Here is a 22,500-nt window from a genome sequence, read left to right on the forward strand (position 1 = left end):
TAAACGCACAAATGTACAGCTGTCCACAAGTCCTTTAGCATCAGCTAGCCACCGCTGCTGATAGCGCCTCTCCTTTCCCAGCTCGGCCAAAGGAATCCTGTCAGAGTGAAGCTCTTCATTTGTTCCTCAACCACTGGAACCACACGAACACAGAACATAACGACGGCGTGCTAACGAAACAAAGCGGCCAGACAACATCCGCTCTCATCTACTGCAGGCCTACGTCCCCATTAGCTCAGCATGTGTGTGTGTGTGAGTGTGTGTGTACGGGTCCACATCCAGGACTACGGCTCTATCTCTTAATGAATGAGCGGCTCGTGTCAGCGGGGGAAGTGTGTTAAAGCGGTGGCTGGTAATTGGCGAGTGAAGTCTCGCGGCTGAAGCGAAATCGAAGGCGCGAGCGGAGGGAAAAACCAGCTCCTACTTTTGATCAGGGGGAAAAAACAAGCCAGAACTGACAGCTGAGCAGCGGTTTATCTCGTCAAATTTAGTTTAGCGTTAGCGCAGCCTTCGTGTGTTGCGTTCACAGGGCCTAAACGTCCTCTGCCCCGACTCAAGGCTTCGGAAAGGAGTCATATATTATCACAAATTTATCAGCCTATTTTTTTTTAAATACGATGTCGTACAGGCTTGCAATGCTAATTTGCTGGCTAACTGTGTTAGCCTCGTAGCTGCAGTTCCAAAAGGAGAGGGAATCCTGACAAAGTACAATACTTCCCACCATCCATCCACTCGTCTATCCACCTACTTATCTGCTGGACCACGACCCTGACCAGGGCCTACCTGGAAGCATTGGGTGCAAGGCAGGAATACCTCCTGGAGAGGGCGCCAAATTTCTAGGCTAAGCTAGGCTAAAAGCAATTCGGTCTGAGCGTGTATTTTTTCCTGACCTCTGCTGCCGTTCCATGAACAGTTTTAAGTGGGAAAAGCAAAAGTTAAGCTACATAACTTTCTTAAATACCTTGAAGTCGCTAATTCCAAACTCACAGAAAACCATATTTTCCTAATTTTTTTGTGACAAAAATTGGGACATCCAATGAAATTTTGTTTAAATGTAGTTAAAAAAATATTGCACCACTTTTGCAAAAACAATAACAAAAATTTAAGTTATTTAACAAGGAAAACAAAGATTCTTATCCCTACTAAGGGAAAACGTTAGGACACCCTGTGCTGTATTGTAGCAAGTATTTTTCCCTTTGGCTGAAATACCCTCAATTAGGCATTCCCCATAACCGTCTACCAGTCTCTGACATCGGCTGGGAGAAAGCTTTTCCCGCTCCTCCATGCAGAATTCTTTCAGCTGAGACATGTTTGAGGGCTTTCTTGCACAGCCTGTTCCAAATCAACCCACAGCTTCTCAACAGGATGGAGTCGTTCCTTGGTGGATGTACTGGAATGTTTTGGGTCATCGTCATGTTGCATGGTCCTGACCTCCAGCCTCAGTTTTAAGACAGATGGTCTCAGATTTTCCTCGAGCACCCTCAGATACAATAAAGAGCTCATAGTAGATTCAGCAGCAAAGCAGCCCCCAACCAGGACACCTCCACCTCCGTGCTTCAGTTGGTATGGTAAGGTTTTGGAGCTCAAATATTGATGTAGAAGTCCAGAAGTCCTGGTCTAGTCTAGGTGTTCTCTGGAGAACTGCAGTCTTACCTTGATGGGTTGCTCTCTTTCTAATGGTAGACGCTAAACATGGGCATCAACTATGGTGAGAACTTTCTGCTACCGTGATGTTGGACTGAACTTGCTCGGACGTCCTGATCTGTCCATGTTCACAGTTGTTTTTAATGTTCTCCACTTGTGCATTAATTAGTGGACAGTGGTCCATGCCTGATTTCTAATAGTTCTGAAACCTTTTTAAAACCCTTCCCAGACTCCTCTGCAGCGACAACCTTCTGTCTGAAGGCCTCAGAGAGCTCTCTGGATCTGGCCATGGTGATCTTCTTCACCCCTCACTTCAACCTCATCAAGATCAGACCAGGTTTAAACAAGACAGACTCCTCCAGAAGAATCCTCTCCAACCATGTTCTGGTCATCTGCAGCTGATGTTCTGATGAAGATCAAAGATCCAGATGTTTAAATATGCCCAAAAAGACATTTCTTTTTGGTTTGACGGGGTGTCCCACAACGTATAACTGGCCCTGATGCTTAACATAAAGACAGACAGATCAGTGACTTAATGGAGTCGTTTCAGGGCTGGGATCAATACTGTCTACGACCCGTAACCAAGAGCCAACCAAACCCAGCCTCGTCAGACGGACTTCAGTCCGGCTCTTAATTGCACAGCCAGAGAAATCGTCCTTGCTGTGTATGTGGCCTGTCGGAGGCGCGTCGGAGCTCCTGCAGGGTTCAGTCTGGGTTGGTTAGGTCTACGTGGGGGATCGTAGCCTATACCCGGCAGTTTGGAGAGTGATGGAAGTGAGATCCACCTCGATGTCACTCCTACTGTGCATATCAGCATAACAACGGCTATTAGAATGACAGATAGCCGGGCTAGCCCGGTTAGCGCAGAATGGGCTAGCGGCGTGTTTATCTGTGGGGTGGATGGTTAATGGGGGGGGGCTGAAGTGGTAATATAGGGGGTGAACTCGCCCTCCTACTGGTAATGGCCCCTGCTGAGTTTTTTAGAAGGAGGGGGTAAGGGCCAGCTGTGGGAACAGACGCTAGCTGTCATTAGCGCTCATCTCTCCTTTTACCTTTTTTTTTTTTTTTCCTCCACCCTCTCTCGCTCACTCTCGCGCCTTTTCTCAGTCTCTACTCGGCCTACTTTATCCTCATTTGCACTTGGATCTTGCGATGTGCTTTTGCTAGCTATCATGTATTAGCCTTATTCACCCTTAGCCTAGCTTAGCCGGGCGAGAGAATTCTATTTGATTCCTCTCTCACATTCCCGACCATTCCAGAAGGAAGGATATTTTTACTGCATTCATGAAAACTAGGAGTTTGGAATTTTCCAGCTGGGAATTTTTCTAGAATTCTCAGCCCCACTTAACTGCCGTTAGCCTAGCTTAATGAGCCTGGTGAGAAAATCATTTTGATTCCCTACTGGTATTCCTTAAAATTCCAAAGTAAAACAACAACTGGGAGCTCAAAATCTTCCAACAGAATCTCCAGCTCAAAGTTTTCATGCCGCTGTGATCAGCCTGAACTTAGCATGGATTAGCAACTGCTGGTAGACCCGTATGACCATACGCATCCATACACCTGCAGATTCAGCTCCTTCCTTCACACTATGGTCTTTGCCACACCCAGAGGCAATCACTCCTTTTAGCCAATCATTAGCATCCACACATCCAGACACTCACTGCACTGCACAGGATCAACTCTTCTCAAAGTATGAGCCCCGTCACACACCCCGCAGGTATTTTAGCCAAATCAGCCTCTGAGTCAGCGCCCTCTGCAGGGGCCTGAAGTTACTCCCACCTTCAACACGCTTGATAACTCCTTTCTGTTTGGCCGGGGAGCTTGAATGTAGATGCACTGTACTGTAAACCTAGCTGGACTTTATGAGAATTATATATCACCGCATAATATCACAAATTTTAATAGGACAATTTAATCTACTGAATAAAAGGATGCCAAACAGTTATTTGTCATAAACTGCTTTATTTTCCTATGCATCAAATTGTTAAAATAAAAATAAGCTGTACACACACACACACACACACACACACACACACACACACACACACACACACAAATAAACAGAAGCACTCTTAAAAATAAAGGTGCTTTAAAGGGTTGTTTGAGCGATGCCACAGAAGAACCACTTTGAGTTCCATCAAGAACCATAACTGTAACAGAACTGATAGTGAAGAACCCTCAAACTGGTGAAGGACCTTTACATGAAGTGAAGGGTCTGCAGACCTGTATTACAAACATGGTTCTTTATGGAACCAGTTTTCTAGGTTCTCGCTCAAAGAACCTTTCAAAGCACTGTTATGTTTTGTGAGGGGTGCGAGGTAAAGGTAAAGGAATAATACTATTTTAAAACAAACAGAAAAAGACAGAGACAAACAAACAAACAAACAAACAAGAAGGACAAAAGACAAACGAATAGAGTTGGTTAAAGTTGTCAGATTATTATGTTTACATCTTAGCTTAAAAAAAAAAACAAAAAGCATCATAAAGTATATGGGCTTTTAAAAGGCCTTGCACGGTGATGCTTTCCATATTTACACTACCTGCAGAAGGTATCGGAATAGCAAAAAGTAAAAGTGCGCATTTCATATCTGTCGATAAACAGGATTAATAATTCTACATTAACTCCGTTCCGCTTCTAAGCGATGTAAACGATCTACACAGATAAAGAAACAGCATCAACAACTGAAGTGGGCAGGAAGAACGGAGGAGCTGAATGCCGGCGATAAAGTGGCAATCCCGAATGGACAAGGAGTCAAGTACAGGAATTAAGGGGAGGTGGTTAGATTCGGCTGGTGGACAGGATGTCTTCCACGAGGTGTTTGTACACCCAGGCGTCTCCTTTAAGCCGCTGGCGTCGGACGCCCACCACCTCCGGCTTCTGCAGCATGCACACCTCCAGCTCAAACTGCATCGTCACCTTCCCAAAGTCCGACTTCGTACGACACTTCAGAGTATACCTGAGAGACGGAGCGCAGGAAAACACTGATAAACTGCAGGACAAGGACACTTAAAGACTGTAGGGTGGCTGGGACTTGTAATGCACTAGCACCATGGCCCTGGAGTTCACAGGTTCGAATCCTGAGCCGTGCCGCTTTGCCATCAGCGGCCAGAGTCAGAGAGAGCACGACTGGCTGTGCTCTCTCCGGGTGGGTAGAGGTCACTTTTTAAGTGATGTTGGCCAGGACATAAGAACTGTCTTAGGTCTGGCCTGCTTCATTTGTATCCTTGCTCGTTTGGTTAGCATTTGGAGAGGTATTTGACAATGTAGCCTAATAAATAAAACTAATTTCATCACTAAATACTGACCACCGCAGCCCGAATGCGTTAATATGTGAATATGTTCGCGGCTGATTTCAGTTCATTTGCGCCATCACATCAAAATGTATCAATACATTGCTGCCACCTACTGGATGCATCTTTAACCGCAAAGCCATCATCCTCAAGATTCTGATTCATCAGGAAAGAATTGGATTGTATTCAGAGACTCAGTAGAAATCTTGTATTTGAAGCCTGTAAAATGCTGCGTAGGCCAACATTACTCTGATGTTGGGCTGTTTTCTGTGAACTAGGGCTAGATTTGGACTTTCATAGCTGTCACCATCTTCAGGCATTAGTACAAACCTCACCCACACTGGTTAAATTACCCTCTTTGACAGGGTTCTACATCGTACTGAACAAAAGTTCAGGACAATTCTGTACAATTTCCTTTAGGTTAGCACATGCATCCTCGGCCACTGCATCACCAAAACAACTTTTTTTAATTTTAATGAAGGAGTATAGGAACGGGTCTCGTAGAACGTACTGTAGCCTACACGAGGCTTCAGGAAAGGTCCTTTTAGAACCTGTTCTACTCACCCTTTCTGCACAAAGTCCACATTCTTCTCTGGCAGAACTTTGAGGATCTGGTTCAGCACCTGGTCTGCGCTGGTCTGGCTGGTCAACGTGACGTTGTACTGCGCCTGGATTATTTCATATGGTTACTTTACTTTATTAAAGTTTTTAAAAAGAAATCAAAAGGGTTCATTAAAAAAACATCAAATTTAATTTGATATCTAAATGCTTTCATGCTGAAAGTGAAGATGGAAAGAGAAAAAGAGAAGAGGATGGAATAGCGGCAGAGTGGCGCCGAAATCTGACCTTTATCCTGCGTGGGCCGTCCCGTAAGCCTCTCTTCTTGTTCGGGGTCAGCATGGTGATGACTTTGTCCAGACCTCTCTCCAGACTGCCAAACACTTTCCCTGCTTTACGCTTCTGCCCGCTGTCAACCTGGCAACCCGCCATGTCCAGAGAGCGGGACCTGAGTGGGACATGGGAAATGTAGTCTCGTTCAGACGGCTGACCCCCCCCCCCCCCCCCGCCTCATATGTACAGCTCATTGGCATTACAGCGGTCCTTGGAGATGGACAGACGTTTCGGTCAAGTTAAGTAAAGGAGCAAATTTACCAAAGCAGAGCAAATGACCCGAGGCTAGACTTAATAAGACTGACTGATGCTAGCTAGCAAGACATCCTTCTATTCAACGATGACAAAGGGGTGTAATGAGAAATTACCTCAATTTCTAACGCTACCTGTCAAACATGGTGGTGGTTTACCACACTGTCAGCATGACATGACAATGCGCAATATTTAACACTTAAACAGGTAAAATAGGCAATTTTAAGATCTCTGTAATATTTCATGGACATCTTTTGCAGTTTTTCATTTCCCAGGAGTCTCGAAATATCCAGAATGCGTGGGAACCCCAACTGAACCCATCTTCGATCTGAAGGAAATCCCACTTTTAAGCCCTTAAGAACTCACGAATGCCTCTACTGGCCACTCCGCGCTTCACTCTAGTGGTCGAAGTTAACGGAGGTGAGCTCTGACATTACAGCGACCATCGTTCCCGTGCTTCCAACGCTGGGAAGGGTGAAGGCTGGTGCAAAAGCCAGCAAACTGCATCGCTTAGATTCACTTCGGCTGCGAACGCAAACAGGCGTCCCACCTGCACCATCTTACCATCGAGTGATGGTGGAAGGAGGAGGGCCATCCTATGTGATGTAAATAGAGTAGTTACTCCCATCTCTAGCACGTATACCAAGACTCCCCCGGTCCAGGACGTGCACTAGCCCCCCTCCAGTCTGAAAGCTACTGTAGAGGATGAAGGCTCCCGACTCAGCGGCTCCTTTCTCCAAGAGTACCTTCTTTCTGGACTGAAGGCCAGGATCTCCAGTCCTCCCTGCTGACCGCTCTGCTGTGGCTGCTGCTCCGCTGCCCTCCGGCGGGACGATTCTACACACACACACACACACACACACACACACACACAGGCCAAACATGTGTCACTACATGCTACACGCAACAGCCAGCAGTGGGAAAAGTGACATATACACCTGTCAGTAGCACCTCGGGATTTGTCCCTCTCTTTCACTTTCTCTATCTCCCTCTCTCTCTCTCTCTCTCTCTCTCTCTCTCACACACGCGCACACACACACACACACACTCCCTAGTGAGTTCCTGTCCGTTTCAGTGCGAGAGGAGGGAGTATGTGACAGTAACGAGGTGGACACCGAATGTTGGGAAATAGAGCGGAGAGAAATCCCCAGACACACACACACACACACACACACACACACACACACACACACACACAAACACAAACACACAAACACACAAACACACGAGAGTCACTTTCTATTCAACTTTCTAATTGATCTGGGCTACTTTCATATGTGGTGTTGAAATCCGATACGCGGCAGCGCGACTCAGTCTGAACAGCCAGATCGGACTTTCTGCTGCTTGTACATCAATCATCAACATCAACGTTCATCCTAAACACACACTTCTTTTATATATATATAAAAGAAGAAAGAATATGAATAAAAAATATCTATGGAAAAAAAAAAAAATATATATATATATATATATATATATATATATATATATAATTTATTTCTAATTATAAATAAATAAATGAATACATAAATAAATAAATAAATTCTCCACAAGGGGGGGGCTAGGAAGCTAGAAAGGAAGAAAACCCACACCAGCGAATAGATAAATAGACAGACATACATACACATACATACATTTTTGGGTTAAACTCTCTGTATGAAGTGAAATTATATATGTGGATTATCTAGCTCATTACACACAGGCGAATTCAAAGTAAACTTCACTTACTTCAAAATGTACATTATTAATGAAAAAACCCTGATCTGAATTATATTAAAAAGGTAAAGGTAAAAGGTGCATGTATTTGTCATTACAGGCATTAGAGTGAAGCGGCCCTTTATTTGCTGGCTTCTCCCTATTAAAAGTTCCTTTTCCACCTTAACAAAAAAAGTAGTGCGGCTATTACATCCAGACGCCATAAAAATACAGAATTTCTCTTTGAAATGCATTTCTTAACAATATAACTTTACAATACCACCAATATCGGTACTGGTAAGTATGGTGTTAATAATCAGCCATCATATCGGCACTTTATTATTATTATTATTATTATTATAATCAACATTAGAATGGGAACACAAAACACATTTGAATGCTTATTTATGACTCACGCCACAGTATTCCACTAAATTGAGTATCACCCCCCCCACCCCGCCCCCTATTATAAAAGTATAGTTAGACACTGTATACACACACACTAGAAAACTGACCGATGACTGATTGAATTGCTGGCCATTAGCCAAAGAGGCTAATTAAATTAGACGGCAGATGTGTGCGTTTGAAAGGACGTAGTTAAACGCGTTTGAGAGCGAGCGTGGGGAACGCAACATCTCAGGAGAGCCGATATCTCACACCCCGTATTAATAACCAGTCATTTCATATTACCACTCTCGCTGATAAAACAACCTAATTGCTTTTGTTGTGCGATTTTTTTTCTTCTTCTTTCCATTTTGCAGCTTTTCTTCCTCCCCTCGTAATTGGAAAACTCCTGAGCGCCTCAAGATTAGAATGATAATTATGACAAGCGGCACAATGAGGTAAATTTCGAAAATACGATTCCTCGGCTAAATGAGATTACTGCAGAGGGAGGCTGGAGTGTGTGTGTGTGTGTGTGTGTGTGTGTAAGAGTGAGTAAGAGAAAATAGAGTTAACAGTGGTGTGACCAGCATAGAGTGTCAATGAGAGGGTCATGCAATGAAAATTAGTTAGAGAAGAGAGTAAATGAGTGCATTTTCAAAACAACTATATTTCTATAAATATTCATTTTTCATTTCAGTGATACTTTTTGGGGGGCAATTTTTGCTCATATCAATCAGACACGGAAGCAAACACCTGTAAAGTTCTCAGAATTAAAATACAGGGCTAACCACAGAGGAATTTAGTTTAAACAACTACGTAAATTCAACTCACAGCCAAAAAAGACGACTGTACCGGCTCCATAATGGTGCTCGGTGCTTGGGCCCCCGATGGTTGCCACTTTCAATGTAATCTGAGGCCACTTAAACTCTCAAAGCAGTTCAAACCAAGTCGAGAGGAACGGAGATCTCCAATCCAACGTGTGCAGGTACTTGTGAGTTGACCAGTGACTCCTCATGCTTTAGCAACACCACTAAACTAAACGCTCCCACCTTTGAACTAAAAAAGCGAGATTCAGGTCTTTGCCGCTCACCTTTTGGCGTTTCCATCATATTTATGACGTTGTTGTTGTTTATGGGCGTCGTATGAGCCGTTTTGTTCGGTCGCCCTCTCCTGCCCGCCACCGGAGTTACGGGAGCAGGGAGAGCAAAACCTCCCCCGTCCCGTCCCGGCACCACCAGATTCTCCTTGTTTTCTCTGGTGCGCTCGCGTTTCTCACTGTTGCGTGGGCGTGGCTTCCCTTGGTCGCTGGCGGGGGACTGGCCTACCTCGGCCCGCCTCTTGTCAGACGATTGACAGGGAGGTTTCTGAAAGTATGATAAAAGCGTGAGCGTGATGAACTTCAGTGATTTTAACATGAAAACTCTGGCAAGTTCAACAGCTATACAAAATCAAGCAGTGCTTGGACCCCAGTGATTGCCACTTGCAATGTAATCAGACGCTCAGCTCTCTCAGCAGACCACACTGCATGAAAATCAACGAGCGTCAGAACAAAAGAAATATTAGTCACCTGTCGTGTTGCTACAAGTGTTCATTCACAGACATGAACCTTCATCACTTGCCATGAGAAAGCTTTTGTGTACATTATCTTGGGGCTGATTGGCCAATAAAATAGCACAACACCCAGCGGTGGGGCGAATAGTGGCTCTAGCTGCTGAGGTGCAAAATTAGAGTCATCATCAAATTGGCAGAATTCCCATTTCAAGGAATTTCATATAAAATTTCATCATTTTTAGGGCCCTGGGTGGTCCAGCGGACTGAGGCGCCATCACTGTGACCAGAGGATCGCTGGTTCGAATCTTGATCATGCTGCTAGCTATCGGCAGCCGGGGCCTTGGCACCCATGTCACTCTAGTGCGGCGCTGGCCGTCACTGTTGCCTGGTGACGTCACATCGGTGGCAGTTAGAAAAGAAGAAGAGGTGTAGCTCACCTTTACTAGTGTCGGGGGCGTTGTTAATCAGGGTAACAAAAAGGGATGGAGGGAGGGATGGAGGGAGAGACAGATAATGGGAGTCAGTTTCCTAACCGTGCAAGGCGTGTACGTGGTCTGTGCGTTCCTGGGCACTAGGGGGATCCAAGCGTTGTCATCGTCGTAGCAATCTGCAGGGAAAATCATGGAGCCCCGCAGCCCACCATCATCCACGTCCTCATCTTCATAGTCATTAAAATGCAGCCTCCTCAACTGTGAACACACAGCACTTGAAAATCAGTGAGCGGTAAACTACTGAAAGCGGTGGATCGCTGATGTCTGGCTGTTGTGAACCTGTGCTGACGAACCAACACGATTCCTCAGCAAGACGAGCTGACGATACAACGAGGCCGTACGCCTAAACGCCAGCGAGCAGGAACAGCGCTGCAAGGCCGAGCTTCGCCGAGCCGAGGAGGGTTTTTTTTTTTTTGGCAGGTTTGCAAAAACATCATATTAAAAGTAAACAGATTTTTTTTTTTATTATAAATAAAAGATCAATATTTGATTTAACATCAGTGACCGTGCCACCTTTGGAATGACGCCAAAGACCACACACACCCTTGTTTTGATGTCAGCGTTCAGATCACTCGGGGGTTTCAATATGTGCTTTCAACAAACTTTGGGTAAACGTAGCTTTAATACTCCGCTTCATTAGAGTATTAGCAAATATCAGTCTAATGCTAATAAAACCATGAAATTATATATATATATTTATATAAAAAAAATCTGAATTGTTTTAAAACAAAGCAAGACGTCCTTAAACATAGCAATTCTGATCTGTAGCCCTTCAGGGGAAAAGTGCAGAGAATTAAAGAATAATAAATAAAAGTAATTATTAATTATTATTTATTTTTCTTAATAATCAAACAATCAAACATTATAAATTTAGCAAAACGTAAAAATGTGTATTCTATTAGTTATCTTATATGTAACATTTCATCCTTTTCGGACAGATACTTCAATATTCAAATTGGTTCTGGACTATGCAGCATTTTTATAGGAGATTTTATACAGTTATATTTTGTGGCCACAACAAATATAACATGTTTAAATTGTATAAATTTAAATTGACTTATTATACTTTCTTTCCTAAACTACAACAATCCCCCAATTCCACCCCCCCCCCCCCCCAACCTACGGGTAATAATAAGTAGTAATATCTGCATACTGGCAGAGGCATGCGGGCCACTGGCTCTGAAATGCCACGTAGTGCTTGGACCCTGATGATTGCCACTTGTGATGTAATTTGAAGATGGACACTAAACTCGGTTGGGTGACAGTTAATGGGGTGATGTTACCTGTATATCTTGCAGAGGAGAACAGCTGGGGTCTTGTTGTGTTGGCATCTCCACTCTGAGCCGCACCGGCCTGCCGCGCTGCTTCTTAGCCAGCAGTAACAGATACGTAGCTGTGGTCTGGTCGTACTTCCACTAGGCAAACACACACAGTTCATTCCTTCACATGCATGTTAGACACCAGGGGTACGTCTGATCTAGCGCACTAATCTAATATCTAGTAACTGGTAACTTAAATAAAAAAAAATAACAGCAAAATGACTCCCTGGTAATTGCTGAGCGGTTGCTGGAGGAGGTAAGTGTACTGGGGAGCAGTTTAAACTGGACTGCCCACAGGTTGAGCTTTGGTTCGTCAGCATGAGCTGCTTAGTTATACTCTACTGCCACCCAGTGGTCTACCATATTAATTAACTACTACCATATCAATCAACTGCTTAAACTACACCCCTCCCACAGTCCAAACTGATTGTTTTTGTATGTTTAAATTAATAATTTTTTTATATTTATTTATTTATAAGGCTACATGACACCAACAATAGCCTTTCATGTAAGCCAATCAATTTTGAGTTAATTCAGACAACTGACACTTATGTTATAATGTGGCAAGGTGTGGTGTAGCATTATAAACAAGCACCTTTTGGGATTATTATTTTTCATTTTATTTTAGACGCAAAAAAAAAAAAAAAGAAAGAAAAAAAAAAAAAAAAAAAAAAAAAAAAAAGACACCAAAACTATGAAAAGATGAAAAATGACCAGCCAGACCAATCAGAAATACTGGCCTTTTACCAAATATGCCACATATAGCAATTACACTACACACACACACACACTTATTATTTTATGTCTTGCATTTAAAACCTTCAAAGTCATCAACTAGACAAGTTTTTGCTACTATTTAGAAACAGTATATTTATTATTTACACATTTATATTTACTTTATGTTTAATCATGGCATCAACATGTCTCTAATTTAAACGTCATCAACTACATCACTACAGTGAAAACTGTTCTGTGCATGCGATTGTACCTCCGACACGAGCTGGATGGTGCTTTGTTTGGACCGCTTAAAGGCCACAGCCATCTCAGTGATGCAGTCCTCATCTATATGACCCAACTGAAACACAAACACACACACATTAAGAATTAATAGAATTTCTTTGCAGGCTTTACTGAAATACAAAAGGCTACAGATTTCTTCTGCAACTATTTGATAAAAGGGGGAAAAAAAAAAGCAAACAAAAAACACAACAGGTCCCGTTATAAAAACAGACATATTTGAACCAAATAATAATAATAATAATAATAATAATTAAAATCCTTTACTAGAAACAAGGTCTTACAATTTATTATTTCTCTTATTATTACACAAAAAGAAACCCACTACAAATAACTGGACATGAAATACACCTACAGAGGAGTGTTTAGGGCATTTTTAAAACTTTCACGTTATTTCAGAGAGAGTCAGAGAGTTCAGTACGCATGTGGTACAGAGTGGAGGTCTGAACTTCTGTCAAAATCAACAAAAAGAAAAAAAAAAAAAAACAATTGTTTACTTCCTCAAAATAAAAAGCAATCGAAGCACAGTTCTGAAGAAATAGTGTGAAAAAAACATAATCAATTATCTGTCTTCCCCCTAAAAGGAGACAAGAATCAGTCCTAGTGTTAAAAAAATAAAATAAAATAAATAAAAACACATTTATATGACCCATTTTTAAAACAATATGAAGACTTCAAAAAAAAAGATATAAATTACAGGTGACTTTCAGGTGCTGGTGAGCATTGGTGCTCCCAAAGTTTACATAAAACAAATGCATTACAAAGACACGCAGTGTTATTAATGTGAAGCACCAAAAAGCTAGAACTGCACTAATTACCGCCCTCTTGGGGAGAATCTTCAGCCATCTAAAACAAACAACAACAACCACCAGCAAAAGGTGCAAGCTCCATTTACTGCAATTATATCATCATAACCAACCTATAATCACTAAAATACTGCTGAACCCAAAACCCAATATCACGATATATCAGCATATGCGCTATACTGCCTAACGCTACTAAAGCTCCTTATTACAAAAGCCATATTCAACTTCAATAGCGAATGCTAACGGGCTAACAGACACGATCAATAATAAGCGTATGAAAGGTCAGTGGCAATCAATAAAGGGCTCCAGCAATGACGCTCTCACTCATTCAACGGCGTGATGCATCATCACTACTGAGCTCCATTATTAAATCAATACAGCTCATAAGAAATGGAAGCTTTATTAAAGCCTAAAGAACTTCAAGAGTAACGCAGACGACCACAACTCTCAACCGTGAATTAATTTAACCTGAAAGATTAAGAAGGGTCACTGCATTCCTGCAGCGTCAATCAATTCTGACTGCTAGCCTAGCCGCTAATGTATAGGCTGACGAACGCAACCAAGCTTTAGCATCTCAAATGGCCCGCCTCTTAAAATCCACCCGAAAAGCAAGTGCTTGATGACCCGAACTGTACTTCTATTAGTTTGTAGGGATGTCCTGCTCCCGTTATTTTGCCCCGCCAGATCCAATCAGAGACCCTTAATGCTGTTCATCAGCTGATAACGATCCCCTCTTTATTTGGGATCTGATGATCTGCTGATTGACAGTGATGTCCAGTGTGTGTATTACCGGGCGAGTGCTGTGCCACTCCACGGGACTGCTGTAGCCTTTCATCACCCACGCATGATCCAGCAGCTGTCTCACTGTTAAACGTCTCTTTGGCTCCACCTGTAGGACACACATGGGAACTGCAATTAAAAATACATGCAAAAACTACCCACAGTTTCTCAAAGACGAAAAAAATAAAAAAAAGAACACCACTTCTCATCATCACCTCCTCAAACATACCTGCATCATCTGGTTGAGCAGCAGTATACTGCCAGGAGACAGCCAGTGGGGGTTGTCGTAATGGCCTTTCTGCACACAAGCACAAACAAACGAGGCAATGCTAGCGATGAAAGCTCCCAAACCAGTCAAGTGACGTCAAGTCAGCTGAGCACCAAAACCTACCGTGATTTTTCTGTACAGGACCATGCAGTTATCGTCATCGAACGGGAGGTAGCCACATAACAGTGCGAACAGCAGCACGCCCATACTCCAAACATCTGCCTGGAACACACCCAATAAACAATGGCAATGCAGGTCAGTGGAAGGTTACACCCAACAGAGTCAGGATAGCGTAGAACACCGATAACACGCCAACCGTCTCACCTCAGAACCTATATACGACTTGCCCTGGATGAGTTCTGGAGCTGCATAGGCTGGGCTTCCACAGCAGGTCATCAGCTCATAACCCAGACCACCCTACAACACACACACATACACAAACACATGCAACATGCTCAAATCCCAAATCTCAAGAGCGCCTACACCTAACGGCTTTCCATTCTCTTCCCAAGCCTCCATTCTTCTACAAAAGAGCACTGATGGCATCCCTGAAATTACAGTATTACTCCTTACTACTATAGTATAGGAGAAAAGGTCAAGACTTAAGGATGAATACAAACCTTTGGTTTGGCACAAAGACCGAAGTCTATCAGCTTCAGGTTGTGATCCTCATCAATCAGCAAGTTTTCCTAAGAGTAACGATACACACAGCCAGGTTATACGCAATACGGAGATCCCCTGAGCTATCCATGCTGCACCCACAAACACCATCATTGTTCGGTTTGGACAGAACGATCAATATATTGATCAGAAACGCCTCATTTCAACACCTAGGAAGCGTAATACAACCCTGTCGAGAAGCTGGCAAGGATCAATTAGCTTTAAAAGCCTGCTCTGATCTATTTGGCTTGAACATTAACTTTCTTGAGCGGGACTGCGAGAGAGATGTGAACTCAAGGTGAAGTAAACGGTAGTTAGCTAGTGGAGAATGAGCTCTCAATCACTTTACAGAAAGGTTTATGGGGTTATGATGGGGATGATTTTCCATTTTCTTTACTTGCCAAAACAGGTCCTTTCCATTCAAAATAACTGAGGAAAGAGCTCTGTCTGCAAAATCCTGCAGCATTTGCCACAAATATATACATTAGGGGTGCAAAAATATCACAGTATATTGATGGTAATCACATTATATGGAATTTCACAAATTGTCTAGTTTTTCTGTTGAACAAAAGACAAAATGTAAAAAATAAATAAATAAATAAATAAATAAATAAAAATTGGAACTGTGTCTCCAAAAAAGTTATCTATAGGATTTTTATTATGGATTAATCAGATTAATTACCCCATTACTCGAGCAATGGTTTTTACACTCTAAAAAATGGTAAGAAATTGGTGGGATTCTCTGTTCGCTTGCCCTTTCTCCCCAGTACTGGTATTAAGCAAATGTACATCTGTCCAATAACCCTCAATTTTTGTACAATGGTATACCTTACAACGGTATATCGCTGCAACCCTAGTATGTGTAGGTCCATTAAAGCCCATCGAGCTTCTACTACGGCTCAGCTCGCCATCCTTTAAGATCTACGGAAAACAAGCGTCCAGGCTTTTTTTTTTTTACTTCCATAGGGAGTCGCTCGCTGTCTTCAAAACACAGACTGAAGACCCTCCTCTTTCAAGAGTACTTAGTGTGCAGTGTAGCGTCTGCTGGGTATTGTGGTATTGTAGTAGCTTAGAGGGATCTTTTGGATTCTAGCCGATACAAACTAGCTAAGGGTATTTTCTGAGTGAACAGTGAAGCGCTAAATGCTAAATGCTGTAAAGGTAAAGCAGAGCTCTTTGGCTGGTTGACGTACTGGCTTTAGGTCACGGTGGGCGTATCCCTGGCTGTGGACGTAGGCCAGAGCTGAAACGATCTGGCGGAAGAACACCCGAGTCTCCTCCTCAGACAGTCGGTCTTTAGCTACGATATAATCAAACAGCTCTCCTCCGGGACAGTACTGCAACAGAAACAGAGCGGACAAGTAAATCTATGGACTACGACAACACTAATCAACGATGTGACGTGGCTAAAGACTAACGCTAATGACCAAAATATATGCGGCCATGCAAAAAACTCATATCGGTATAAATACCACCTTCACAGGAGGAGGGGTTCCATGCATTTTGGAGCGTTTCTATTGGTCCATTCATCAAGAAATTCTGATACAATGTAAAGAACAATGGCCAGAGTGGTCTTTGCGCGAAAGCAACGATGTAAGAAAGTCTAGACGTCCAGCTGTGAGGGTGTATGAGTCTACCTCGAGCACCATGTAGATCTTGTTGGACGTCTCGATGACGTGGTAAAGGCGGCACACGTGCTGATGGCTGAGGTTCTTCATGGCTTCGATCTCAGTCTTCACGCGAGGCAGGTCATCCTACAAAGAGCAAGGACCGTAAATAATTGGCCAATTTCTGATACTGGTGTTTATCCAAGAAGGAGAATTCCACAAAAACACAATTTTTTTAATATATATATATATATATATATATATATATATATATATAAGAATGGGAATATTTTATATAAGCCCTGGACATAACAAATTAGTGCCGCTGCATACTTAAGGTGGAAGTAATTTTAGGTTCCAGCAGATGGCGTTGCACAAAGATGCCTGGGCTCAGGTTTCACGGCTTGTGAATGAAAATCCCTAAAGTCCGATCATCCTCAAGCAAAGCCATCTGCAGGAGCCTGAAGTTCCCACCACCTTAAAACACGAAAGGTGACTAATTTGTGGTCCGGGGAGACCACCAGAGCCGGCGAGTAACAACAGCTGACTGGGGTGTGATTCCCCACCCAGTCTATAACACCAGACTATATCAATAAGAGCCCTTCAGCAAGACTTCAATTGATGCTATTGACTGAATGATTTTGTATATTAATGCCCACAGAGCTCATTGGCTGTCTTGGGAAAGGGGTGGGACAGGGGGTATGGCCAAATGCAGAGAGTAAACCACTAAAACTCCCTGTAAGAGTACTAAGCCACTAAGACAACGCTAACTTGTTAGATGTTATTTAGATGACCTAAGAAGTTAGCTAGAGCCTCTTGGCACAGACTAAGGCCCAGTTCCCCCACTGAGAGTCTGCCTCCAACTCACCCCAAGGTCTTTCTTCTCCATGATCTTGATGGCCACTTTCTCGCCGGTCAGAATGTGCCTGCCCAGCTTGACTTTAGCAAAACCACCTGCGGGGGTTCAAGCGGACAAACGGGTTCCCGTCAAAAGAAACCCAATACCTTCCCTTTGTCTCACACGCATTCGTACAACAGGAGCTCAGATCGTTTACCTGAGCCAATGGTTTCGTAAACTTCATAGTACTTGAGCAGCTCGGAGGCGTTGTCCACAGGCATGTTCGCAAACAGTTTCCACCTGCAAGACACGAGAGAGCGCTCAACACATGCTCAGGCATTCGGGATCTAGATCAGAGCCTGACTGATGGGTCTACTGAGAATACTCTGAGGACAGGAGGCGGGTCCAACAGATTTGCCTGTATCAGTGTAAGGATGATGCCACGAGATCACCAAAACTCTAGAAAAAAAAAGACAACTAATAGAAACCATGGGCGAAAAATGAGTGGTAGCTTCGTCCCCAGAGCTACTGGCCCTGGGGTGGTCCGGCAGAATAAGGTGCAGTCGTTGTCACGCTATGACCAGAAGATCGCTTATTCGAGTCCCGGTCATGCTGCTAGCCATCAGCAGCCAGAGCCTGAGAGAGCACAATTGGCGCCTCCCTCTCGCTCTCTCTCCACTCTGTCCGTCTCTCTCTCTCCAGTCTCTCGTCTGCCTGCCTGCCTGTCTGTCTCTCTCTCTCTCTAGTCTGCCTGTGTGTGTGTGTGTGTGTGTGTGTCTCTCTCTCTCTCTCTCTCTCTCTCTCTCTCGTCTGCCTGCCTGTCTCTCTCTCCAGTCTATCTGTCTCTCTCTCTCTCTCTCTCTAGTCAGTCTGCCTGTCTGTCTGTCTCTCTCCAGTCTGTGTCTGTCTGTCTCTCTCACTCCAGTCTGTGTCTGTCTGTGTCTCTCTCTCTCTCTCTCCAGTCTGTCTGCCTGTCTCTCTCTCCAGTCTATCTGTCTCTCTCTCTCTCTCTCTCTCTAGTCAGTCTGCCTGTCTGTCTCTCTCTCTCCAGTCTGTGTCTGTCTGTCTCTCACTCCAGTCTGTGTCTGTCTGTCTGTGTCTCTCTCTCTCTCTCTCTCTCTCCAGTCTATCTGTCTGCCTCTCTCTCTCTCTCTCCAGTCTGTCTGTCTGTGTCTCTCTCTCTCTCTCTCCAGTCTGTCTGCCTGTCTCTCTCTCCAGTCTATCTGTCTCTCTCTCTCTCTCTCTCTCTCTAGTCAGTCTGCCTGTCTGTCTGTCTCTCTCTCTCCAGTCTGTGTCTGTCTGTCTCTCTCTCTCCAGTCTGTCTGTCTGTCTGTCTGTCTGTCTGTCTGTCTGTCTCTCTCTCTCTCTCTCTCTCCAGTCTGTCTGTCTGCCTCTCTCTCTCTCTCTCTCTCCAGTCTGTCTGTCTGCCTCTCTCTCTCTCTCTCTCTCTCTCTCTCCAGTCTGTCTGTCTGCCTCTCTCTCTCTCTCTCTCTCCAGTCTGTCTGTCTGCCTCTCTCTCTCTCTCTCTCTCTCTCTGTACGGGCTGGGTAACAAAATTAATTAATAATTAATAAAAAATAAATAAATAAAAGTATAACACACAACAAGCTTTACATCCCAGTATCCAGTGCTGATGATGCTCCACCACCCGAATACCACCAGCTCAGTGATGGTCCCCATCAGTGACGGAGGGGGTGGCCGGCTGAATAGGTGCTTGCTTACAAACCGTGCAGAGAAACTAAAGGACTATGCAAAGAACATGAACAGCCTTTTATAAACACATGTGTGCACTGGATGGAGCACCAGAGTCCCACTGCTCCACAGCTCAATGCTGGGGGGGGGGGGGGCCTCATACCCCTCTAGCCCACACCGGGCCTGGCCTGGCCTGGCATTAGGCAGCACAGTGCCAATATCTGCTCCAGAGGGTCAGGCTATTCTATTGGCAATACTTCTCTCTACAGGGTCTAGATAAGGTAGATAGGCCTGCACCCATTCGAAGAGAATTGTGGGTGTCCATAAATATTTGGACACACCATAGCACTATATTATCATCTACACAGAAGTCTGCTCGCAATCAAAATGGCAGAAACTCCAGCTAACTCATGTTTGATACAGGTGAGTAATTCCTATATTAATAAAATACTTAGTAAATGTTTTTTTTAAGCAGATCAGAGCGATCGTGGATCTCCAGCTACTCGGAGCTGAAACCCGCACCGGACCGAGATCAGCTACCCACCGCCAGCGCCACTCACCGCTCGTCTCCGCGATCAGCAGCTGGTCAGAGTTTCTGACCGGTTATCCTCACTTTCTCGGAAGGTAAAGCAGTAAAGGGAGCTCCCATCAAACACACACACACACACACACACACAGCCCGTCCAGCTCAGCCGCTGAGCAGATTTTGAATTTCCCACTTGACGCGTCAGACTTCCGGCTTCCTTCCAAAACAAAAGTCCTGCGACTTTCACAGCGGCCTCTTCTTATTCGTCTTACTGTATTTTTTTATTTTATTTTTTGCACTTACAATAAAATAATAATAATAAAAAACTTTAAAAATATGTAATACGATGTATAATATATTTATAATATAAATAACTAAATAATACAAATGTTTATAACAAATAAATCGTAATATTTGTATTCTATAATCATATATACAATGTTTCATTAAATCGTTCAAATAAATCTAATTATTTTTCAGATTTTGCAGCGTTTTATGACTTTTATTGTGAACCCAATTATCCTTTTTGGCAAATCCAAGCCTGAGCCTGGCCAGCTCGAGCTGGTCAAGCTGGTTGACCAGTTTAAGATCTTGACCAACAGAAGGGGAATGGACTTTTTGACTGGATGAGCAGCTTTTCCACCACCTTGACCATCTAAAAAAACAGCTACCAGCAATAAGCTGGTCTGGAGCATCAGCAGGGTTCAGATTTTCTGAGGCAAATAAAAAGAATTTATTGAGCCACTTAAAAGGCTTACCAATAAAAAGCCATCATAGGTCTGCTATAAAATGAGGGATTTAAGTTGGATACATTTTTTTTTTGTTTATAATACAGGCCAGTATTATGTTACTGGCCTGGGTGCAGACACTGGTATAATGAGGGGCGAGGGGGTAAAACTAGGTCCAGCCTCACAAGATTCAAAATGAAACCTGGACCAGTCATTCGTAATGAAATATGGAGCTGTACATAATTTCCTACTCAATTCAGTCATTTGCTTAAGGGACACATTTCTCCTCATTTGCACTAGCTACCCTTTACTCCACCTTGAGTTTACATCCCTCATAGCATTAATCCACAAGGCTTCATACTTGGCAAGCACCCTTGGCTAAATTTGGGGGTTAGCAGAACACTGCAGATACCCAAGGTCATTTTTAGTCTCTGGTTTTGGCTGGCCAGAGCGGCTCTGAAGTGTCTAGAACATTAGCACCCAGTCACAAATCTGAAGGCCTTCAGTTGGGCCATGACTGACCTACAAGTTCTCAGAGGCCAGATAACACCATATCTGAGAGCCTCAAGAACATAAATTTAATTCCTAGCCCACAGAAGAACTGCAGAGACCCTGAAACCTCATGGCCATGTAAAAAGCACAAAGGACAAGATCTCACAGGTGCAAGAGCTTTATTTCACCAAGTTCAGTAAGAGGGCATGGACCACCAGTCCCATATTCAGATCCCGTCACAAGGCTGGACAGCCTAGGTCTTGCTCATAGTAGGCCTCCGTCAAACTTCGACGCCACCCTTTTAAAAACAGTCGGCACGGCTGGCTTGGAGCAGCCATGGCGTCGATGAGAAAAGCGGTCCAGAAGCCCCGTTTCGTCCTTGGTGATGAACAGGTGCAGGCCATCTACGACTCTCCTTGCTTCTCCTGTTCAATTGCTAAGTGGAAAAGAGAAAAACTGTCATTTTCCAAGTCAGCCACAGATTAAGGGTCCATATACAATGAGAAAAAGCTACATAAGCCCATTGCTAGCCACCAAACTCATCAAGGTCTTGGAACACCAACCCTTTCCAGATCATGGTGGGCCTCAAAGCTGGTCAGAACATCTACAGCACCCTATTTACACCCCAAAACCTGAGCAAACCTTCACCTGTACATTTGCAATGTCAGAAAACTAGCAGTAGAGCTAAAGAACTGTGTACAACTAGGCCTCCTCACCCTTTAAGCTGATAATAGCCTAGGTTAACCCCAAAGCACTCTAGTCAAAGCTAACGAGCATGGCGACTCACTCTCTTTGGTAGGTAGAGTATTCTTCTCCTGAGTCTCAGTCTTCTTCAGCTTGCTCTTATCGAAGTGGGAGATCTCACTGATGTCAGGCTTGTCAGCCATAGCGAAGGAGGCTAGGGTTTCTGGAGGAGATCACAACAAGAGACCTGATTACCAAACACCCAACGATGGAAAGAGCTCTGGAAAACCCTAAAAAAAAGGCCACAAACCACTTACATGCTGGAACTGAACACAGACTTGACCTCAGTTTCCACTGCTTACTGTGCTAAAAGCCAGCACCAAACTCCAAGACCAAACCCCCTGGCTAATGCTTATTTAAATCTAAACAGTGCCCAGCCTCAGGCCTGCATCATCCAATCAGAAGCGCTCGGCTAAATTAGTGCGGCAGGCCTTGTAAACTCATTAAGGCGGTGTTTCAGGTGGGGCTTGTTGACCTGGCGCGTGCTTTTCAGCAGTCCATTGCTTGAATGGGTGCTACAAGAGCCCCATGAGGCCAACAGTGGGCCTCAGATCTCTAGAGTAGACTAGGTCCAGGAAAAATAGAGAAACCACAACTGCATGTGGTGGCAACAGTGATGGGCTTTGGTGGGATGGATACTGGTGGGATTCGGTGTCGTTTAGGCCGAAAACTGCATGAACACAACACCACAACCCTCAGTAGCTCATAGTTGTTCTCCTAGAAGTAAGCATGTATGAGATGTTGACCCTCGTATAAGTCCAGGCCTAGCAGGTCGCTGGATCTCAGATGGTCTCAGAGTTGGACTTTGATGGTCAAGATAGGTC

At 43.9% G+C, this 22,500-nt stretch overlaps 2 protein-coding genes across 2 annotated transcripts; both read right to left on the reverse strand.

Moving 5' to 3' along the window:
• Window positions 1–4,081: 4,081 nt before the first annotated feature.
• On the reverse strand, window positions 4,082–17,610 carry melk (maternal embryonic leucine zipper kinase). The gene is made up of 16 exons (XM_072670223.1): window positions 17,525–17,610; window positions 16,687–16,803; window positions 16,243–16,386; window positions 15,010–15,078; window positions 14,714–14,806; window positions 14,513–14,611; window positions 14,351–14,419; window positions 14,132–14,230; window positions 12,507–12,593; window positions 11,483–11,614; window positions 10,242–10,397; window positions 9,248–9,521; window positions 6,825–6,915; window positions 5,782–5,941; window positions 5,500–5,603; window positions 4,082–4,601 (listed from the first exon to the last, which is right to left on the reverse strand). Exons 1-16 carry the CDS (start codon window positions 17,543–17,545, stop codon window positions 4,424–4,426), a joined length of 1,893 nt encoding a protein of 630 aa, XP_072526324.1. The 5' UTR covers window positions 17,546–17,610; the 3' UTR covers window positions 4,082–4,423.
• A 3,627-nt stretch (window positions 17,611–21,237) lies between these two features.
• On the reverse strand, window positions 21,238–21,983 carry LOC140546596 (thymosin beta-b). The gene is made up of 3 exons (XM_072669979.1): window positions 21,934–21,983; window positions 21,720–21,839; window positions 21,238–21,368 (listed from the first exon to the last, which is right to left on the reverse strand). The coding sequence occupies exons 2-3, from the start codon at window positions 21,817–21,819 to the stop codon at window positions 21,337–21,339; spliced, it is 132 nt and encodes a 43-aa protein (XP_072526080.1). The 5' UTR covers window positions 21,820–21,839; window positions 21,934–21,983; the 3' UTR covers window positions 21,238–21,336.
• Window positions 21,984–22,500: the final 517 nt, after the last annotated feature.

Source organism: Salminus brasiliensis, chromosome 24 (genome assembly GCF_030463535.1).
Source record: "Salminus brasiliensis chromosome 24, fSalBra1.hap2, whole genome shotgun sequence".
Taxonomy (NCBI): Eukaryota; Metazoa; Chordata; class Actinopteri; order Characiformes; family Bryconidae; genus Salminus; species Salminus brasiliensis.